The 8105-nt window shown below is 41.5% G+C and overlaps 1 protein-coding gene across 1 annotated transcript; it reads right to left on the bottom strand.

The window, feature by feature from the left end:
* Positions 1-249: 249 nt before the first annotated feature.
* LOC105490856 (glutathione S-transferase A1-like) lies at positions 250-7705 on the bottom strand. Its single transcript, XM_011756826.3, has 6 exons — positions 7595-7705; positions 5991-6042; positions 4660-4792; positions 2685-2826; positions 1405-1536; positions 250-519 (listed from the first exon to the last, which is right to left on the bottom strand). Exons 1-6 carry the CDS (start codon positions 7679-7681, stop codon positions 397-399), a joined length of 669 nt encoding a protein of 222 aa, XP_011755128.2. The 5' UTR covers positions 7682-7705; the 3' UTR covers positions 250-396.
* Between the last annotated feature and the right edge of the window lie 400 nt (positions 7706-8105).

Below are 8105 nucleotides of genomic sequence, written 5' to 3'. Positions count from 1 at the left end.
GGTAACTCTTCTCCTGTGCATACCTGAAAATGTCGGAAGCGCATTTCTACGTTGACATTTTAATAGATTGTATGAGAAATTGTTTGTTACAGGACAATTCTTGGAAAAGTCAAACAAACCACATAATTTATAGTTTCCTTTTTTACTGAATTTTTAATTCCAAGAAAATGGTTGGCTATGAGGAGATTGGAAATCTGAATTCACATCAGATCCTAATGAAAAGAAATCAATTTTAACTAAGTCGGCGAATAGGAGTTGTATTATTTAATTAACATATAATTGGAACGAGTTCATTAGCTTCACAACAGGCACAGTCAACACTTAGGTAAAGCACTTTATTGTTGCAAAACCTTAGAATATTGGTTTTGTATGTTCTTGGACTCCATGGCTGCTTTACTAAAACCTGAAAATCTTCCTTGATTCTTCTAAAGATTTTGCATTCATGGGAGGCTGCCTTGGGCTGCCAGGCTGTAGAAACTTCTTCACCGTGGGCAGGTTGCTGATTCTGGTTTTCAGGGCCTGTAATTCATAAAGCACAGCCTCAGAGTGAAGCCAAGGCCTGCCACCACCATTAACACGACCCAGGGAATCTGAGCCCCTCCTGCCAAAGACCAAGTGAGTCCCCTGATAAGAAGATATGAAGATAAGAGCAAGATATGTCCCCTGATATGAAGATAAGAGCAAGAACATGTAGCTCACTTTATTTTTCCCAAAGATGTCTTTAAGTTTTAATCAGTTCAGTCATCCCTATCTTGCTCCTTACATATTAATCCTGTAGATTAGTGACTCTCATATAAGACAAGAAAAAATAATGTGCCTGTGAGATATCAACACAGATCAGTCTCTAAGCAGAAGTAAAAATATGGGGAAATTAGTTGGGAAAGAGAATAGTTATAGAAAATATTAAAGACAAACCATGGGACCACCTTTTCTCAGTGAGCGATACAGTGTGGGGGGCAGAGTGCTGGAGAGCTGTGCAGAGAGGAACACAATGTCTGACAGCAGGAGCTGGAGCCCAGGGAGAAAACCAGATGGAAAGGGCCCTGCTCAGACTGACTTAATGCGGGAAGACAAGGGCACATATGGGATAAAGGATGTCACAGAGAATTCAGAAACAGAAACCACATTGAAATAGAGGGATGGGGAGAGGTGCTGGGTCCTGGGTCCTTCCCATGATAAAAGGCAAAATACTCTTTGTGGGGTAGCATGCACCACAAATTTCCTTTCCATAACAAAAGTGTTTTCATTCCTCAACACTGGAGCCTGGAAGCTGATTTTGGAGACCCTGGGGCACTGAAGGCCTGGAGAAGGCTGGGGTCAAAACATGGTCAGTCCCAGGACCCAGATACAAGATCCCAAGATGGGAGATGTGGGGCTGCCTCTCTGGGCTGTGAAATGGGTCACCTTCAGCAGAGGGAAGCTGGAGATAAGGCTGGAGTCAAGCTCTTCCACGTAGTAGAGAAGTTCCACCAGGTGAATGTCAGCCCGGCTCAGCTTGTTGCCAACAAGGTAGTCTTGTCCATGACTCTTTAAGACCTGGAGCATTGGAGGAATCAGATCAGGAACACATGCCCACCCAGGCTGGGACCCCTGCTTCTTTCAGAGCCTCTCCAGCCTGACTTTCCCCACCTCTGTTGCCTTACTGCATGGGTGCAGAAATCCAGAGCTTTCTCCACATTATCTGAATGAATGAGAGAGTAAGAAATGTAACTCTGCTCACTCCTTGGTTGGAGCCCAGGCTCCCATTTTCTCTTCTCATCCACATCACTGTGGCATCTACACCACCCACCCAGCTTGCTGCTTCCACATGGGCCGGGGGCATAGCACCCGCCACCACATGTTCTGTCTGCCCCAGGCCCTACAATGTGGAGCCCTCACATTCAGGACATGGCTCTACATTCTGCTCTCTCCCTCTTCAATCTCCCTTGGGCAGAGACTCCACCTTCATGACAACACTCTTCCCCCAGAAGGAGACTATTTCAGAGTCCTCATTTCTCCTTGTCTGCTCTCCTCATTCCCCGCTATATCTCCCTGGGATCTGTAGTAAACCTGGGTGAACCTGAATTCATCATCTTTCTTACAGCATTGACTCTCACTCCTGACTGGCACTATGTTATAATCTGCAAGCTGAAGCGTTTACAAGTGAACTGCACTGATGTCTACAACTTACTATAAAATGCATTTTGCAAAATCTTCCTCTGCATCCCTCAATCACTCTCCTTTTAAAAATACCCATCTCTGAAACACTACAATATTCTCTGGTTGGGCAATTGGTCTCCTGTTTTCCTGCACATGGTACCAGAATGTTTTCCGATGGATCACTTTCATCATGTTCGTCTTCAATCAAAGTCCATGGGGTTCCGTAGACTCAACAGCAACCTCTAGTGTGGTCAAGAGCCTTCCACAGCCCACATTCTACTTATGAACACGAAATTTTGTTGAACAGATAATTCCATGTTGCGGTTCAGTAAATTAAAATTTTACTGGAAAATTATAGCTTGGGTATAAGTGATACAATTGTTTCTCCAAGCCTATTTTCATAAAATGCCTTGAGAGTCAGAGCGCTGCATTGGTGTTCAGGAAGTCGCACTGAAAGTGAAGGTCAGTGTCCCAGGAATGCCCAGCCACTATTTTTCTACTGGCCTCTAAACTCAGTTCCCCAAACACTGAACACTTTCACTTACTTTTTCAAAGGCAGGGAAATAGCGATTTTTTGTCTTCTCTTTGATCAAAGCAGTGTTGGCATCTTTATCCTCAGGTTGACAAAAGGGCAGAAGAAGGATCATTTCACCCAAATCTGCTATACCTTCTGTATACATATCAATCCTGAAAGACAAAAACAACCAAATGGTCAAATACCTTTCCTTAGATTTTATAGGTTTATAAAAATCTAAGAGAGTAGAGTAACAGGTGATGGCAAAATAATTCACCTCCAGTGAGTGCCTTTTATAGTCTAGTCATTATGCTCTGATTTTACAGGTATATTAACATTTATTTATTAAAACAACCTATCGAGGTAGATAGATCTCTAAATTTTGTTACACACATGACCTAATACAGGAAAAAAATCATTGGCGGTCACAGTCATGAGAGAAATTGGTGGAATCACTGCCAGTACCCACTGGTGCTGTGCTAGGATTGGTCATCTGAATTGTAGTTTGTTCTGTGCACGGACTTAGTGTGTGGCAAATGGTCAAAGATCTGCTTCGTAAGTAATCTTAAGAGAGTCCCTGGTACAGCCCTCTCATCCTTATTTCCTCGTTCTCTCTCATCATTTTACACCTCCCAGGGCTAATTCTATGTCCCATATTTGCAGTTCTTCCAATTACACTCATGAAACATGTTTCCACAGCCCTCTCCATGTGCTGTTGCCCAACTTTAGCCATGTGTGCCTTTCCTGAAACCCCACCTAAGAATCCCTTTCCTTGGTGAAATTCTCTATACTTTTTAAAACAAGAGCTTTATTCATGCATATTCACATACTATAATTGTCACATGTTATATTATACTATTGAGTGGCTTCTAGTGCATTCACAGAATTCTGCAAAAATAATCACAGTCTAATTCCAGAAGTATTTTTATCACACTGATAAGGACATCTGTACCATTAGCAGTATTCTTCATTTTTCCCCAAGTCCCACTCCTTTAGCCCCAGGCAACCACTAATCTACTTTCTACCTCTTTGGATTTGAGTATCTGGACATTTAGTATGAAAAGAATCCTATAATATGTGGCCTTCTGTGTCTTGTTTGTTTTATGTAACATGTCTTATGGTTTAATCATCTCATAGCATGCATTGGTACTTCATTCCTTTTCATGACCAAATATCTTTCCATTGCATGGCTAAGGCGCATTTTTCTCCTCCATTTATTGATTGTTGATATTTGGGTTATTTTCACTTTTTGAATACTATGAACATTGTTATTTGCATTATTCATTTATGTGAAAGATATAGTGTGGATGTATTTTTGATTGTTTGGGGGTATACCTGTTAGAGGGTCATTGGAGTTTTTGAGGAGCTGCCAGCAGTTTCATTCAGGATTTATTTGGAATCATGCAGTCTGATCACAGCAGTAAGGAGACCCCTTGGCTTTGCTGGTATTGAATCAGTCTGGCTGTTTTTTCCTTCTATCCATGTGTCAAGGTAACCCCAGCATCCTTGGTGCCAGCCTCTACTAGCCCTGCTCAAGTATTCCAGTTGCTATAATTGGTTGGTAATTTAGGTTCCTGGTCATCATTCTCGGAATTACTGGGACCTAAGATTTGGCTTCTTTGCAGCTTTCCCTCCCCAGTCCTTCATCTACAGACTCTCAAATATTCTATGCCTGTCCAAAGCTATTGGCCGGAGTCCAGACTCTGAAGGCCTGGAATCATGCTTCCCCATCCTCCTGAGTTCATGGTTCATCAGTGTTTGGAAACCTCTCTCAGGGTGCTGGATCCATAGGCTGCATTGTCTTTTACAATCACACTTGCCTGAACCCTCCCCATGTTCACTGTTCCCTCATCTCCATGGGACTCTGCAATACTGGACCTCAGTGTACACATCCAAGGCCCAGCCTGCTGCTGGTCTCGATGCCCTGCCACGGTCCCACCCACTCAAGGAAGGACCTAAATCACTCTGTGTTCTCTGTGGATGGAAGAACAGAAAATATACCGTACAGGGCTCTCTCCTTTATGTCTTTCCCGTAGAGGTTGTATTTGCTGGCAATGTAGTTGAGAATGGCTCTGGTCTGCACCAGCTTCATCCCGTCAATCTCAACCATTGGCACTTGATGGAACATCAAATATCCATCTTTAGAAGGAAGAAAAAAAAAGGAAAGTGAAATGTCTATGAACTCCACCCTTTCCGGATGAAAAATAACGGCTGTGGAAGTGACTAAATTTGTAAAATGAAGAAGAAATTATTGCCTGGTAAGATTTCACTTGAAACAACTTATTATTATTATTATTTTTATTTTTATTTTTTGGCAGAGTATCATTCTGTCACCCAGGCTGGAGTGGAGTGGCATGATCTTGGCTCACTGTAACCTCTGCCTCCCAGGTTCAAGTGATTTTCCTACCTCAGCCTCCTGATAGCTGGGATTACAGGCATTCACCACTGCACATGGCTAATTTTTGTATTTTCAGAAGAGATGGGGTCTCACCATGTTGGCCATACTGGTCTCAAATTCCTGAACTGAAATGATCCACCTGCCTCAGCCTCCCAAAATGGGGGATTACAGGCGTGAGCCACTGCACCCAGCCCAAACAACATTTTTAAAAAGCTTTGTGTAGTTCTTCTTTTTCTTAAGAAGCTTCCTTTTACTTTTTACCCATTTGTTTCATGTGTATTTTTATTGCCCCTCCAGATACATAGTGGGACTCTTGTATTTTTTGTGTTGATTTACCTTCATGGATATTTTAGGAAGAGATTGGGACAAGTTACAATAGGACTGGCAACAAGATGTCATTTAAAACAGGAAGTTCCCAGAGTAAGTCTCATGGTGTTTGTGACATTTAAGGCAGGTTCTGAGAGGTTTTTATGTAACGGTCCCTTTCTCTGGTCTTCAAAGTCTGCAATAGTGCTGCAGTGTTATCTTGTCATGCCCTCCCATGAGAGAAAAAACTCAAGACATTGGCCACATCTATTTCTCTTCCTTTCGTCTAATGCATGTTCTTGCATGTGCTTGGATGGGGCGGGCTGTATGGGATCCTGTGCTGATGACCACAGCTCATTCACGGTTCCCTAAGTATGAAAACAAAAAAGGGCTTTCTCAGGGTGCAGGAGATCATTCCTCTAACAAATACTCTGAGAGGTCTGGTCCTTTTAGCCTGGAGAGAGTTGCCAGACTTGATCAAGGAGCCACATCCCTTCCATCTTAACCACTTTCTCCCTCTGCACCATGTCCAAATACCACCCCTCACACACATAGGCATTACTGGCTGCTCAAGCCTCCCTCTGTACTTCCTACTAGATACACTCATCAGAGGCACTTAGAGATTGATCTTACCATTTCTTAACTTGTCCAAATCTTCTGCAGATTCTAGAAATTTCTCTTCAAACTGGAAGCAGACACAGTAAATGGGTTCTTGTTAGTTCATTCTATTATAGACTTGTGACCTTGAATGGCCCCTATCTGGTGCATAATTTGGAGAATATAAGACTTCTGAGTTTGGCAGGGTACCCAGAGGGGACTGGTCATGGCCATTTGGAAATTTAGACCTAATTCGCTGAGAGTAGTGCATGGGTCACAGCACGTAGCTGCTCAATCTTCTAGGTCACTTCACCTGCACCGTGATCTCATGGATGTCTATGATTAGGTCATGTTTTGAGAGGGCACGTCACTGGAGAAAAGGCACTGAGCAGTTCTCCGAGTTATGGTGTTGTCATATCTTAGGAAAGCCTGTGTCTCCAAGCGAGATCAGACCACAACCTTGTGTGTCCCCAGCATGGGGCGTGCCATGGGATAATGGCCATCAAATATTCTGCCACCAAGGAGCCTCTGCTGTAATTTGTATCGCCCCACTTCTCAGGAACCCTGCTAAGGGTGAAATAGGTCACCGCTGTTACACAGCTTTAACACTTGCAACTATAATTTTCTCTTCTGAAGTTCGTGAGACACAATAGGGTAAAATTCTCAATTTAACAAAGGAATGAGAGTCCCACACTAATATTATTTTTAATGAAAACTTCTAGTTTCTGATGTGGTTTTGTGGCACTGGGGAATGCTTGTGTATTCTAGAAGCCTGCCCCCCGATTTTAACCACATGTTTATTTCTCTGCATCCTCACAGACATGTAGGCCGCCCCAGGGCAGGGACTGTGTCTGTCTTCTTCACTGTCTCCATGACCTAGTACAGAACTTGGAATTAGTAAGTGCTCAACCAAATAATTGCTGTGAATTTAGTCAGTCTTCAATATGTAGTCTGTTACAATCCACTCCCTTCCGTCTTCATTTGTAGTTTGCGTTTTACCTCTAATTACAACCATTTAAAAATATTATACATTTTTATTTTTTATTGTCAAAATTATGAACATGAATAAATATAAACAGGAAAGCATAATGATTCTCCTTATACTTATCACCTAGAATCAATAATTAGCAATCAAAACCAATATGGTTTCATCTGTAAGCCCACCTACTTCTCCTCTTGTAATAATTCCAAAGAAATCCCAGATCCGTATGATTAATCCTTAAATACTTCAATGTGTTTTCCTAAAACACATTAAGTATTCTAAAGATAGCCATAGTACATCATCACACATGAAATATTAACAATAATTCTTCCATGTCATCAAATATTCAATCAATATTCATGTTTCTAATTGTCGTGTAAATGCCATAAATTATTTTTTACACTTTGTTTAAATTCTAATCCACTTAAGTTCTACACTTTGTGATTAGTTTCTTAAATGTATTTTAATATGTATGCTTTTAGATGAGAAGAAATTTTAAGAATTACTAGGTCAAATCTGTTCATCTTTTTCTTAATTACAGTCCATTTTTATTTAAGGCACAATGCTTCAGTTAGTAATCATCTCATAGTTTCTGTGGGAAAAGTATGTGATAACACAATTTTAAATCCAACTTACGATGACCTAACTCAGAACCTACCTCTACTCCAGCTGCAGCCAGGAGCCACCGGGTGGACTCCATTCTGCCCCGTGCATTGTAGTAGTAGAGCTTGGGTTTCTCTGCCATGATAGCAGTCTTCTGGAGGTTTCTCTAAGTCTGAATGAATGAATGAATAATTGAAGCCATAGAATAAAAAAATGTACTTTAGCATATATGGTTGAAAACTACCAAAAATACTGAGGTAGAACCTGCCTTCTTCAAGACTGGGTCGGAGGAGTTCCTGGAATGTTTTCTTGGTTCAGATGGTTACCCAGCAGTGACCACCCTCAGATTCCAGCAAACCAGTCTCAAGTCTTCATTGGCTAACTGTGACTTTTCTTGGCAGCCTAAGAGGTGAGAGTATGTGGTAATAATACATGTATAGGAGTTAATGGGAAGAGGAAGAATTAAAGAACTAATATTTATTGAAAATTTCCTAATGATCCTTCCTCAATGCTAGTACCTTTCAATTTTTTTTTTTTTTTTTTGAGACATTCTCTCTCTGTCACCC

Source organism: Macaca nemestrina, chromosome 5, assembly GCF_043159975.1.
Source record: "Macaca nemestrina isolate mMacNem1 chromosome 5, mMacNem.hap1, whole genome shotgun sequence".
Lineage (NCBI taxonomy): Eukaryota > Metazoa > Chordata > Mammalia > Primates > Cercopithecidae > Macaca > Macaca nemestrina.
This window is presented reverse-complemented; position numbering and strand designations above follow the sequence as displayed.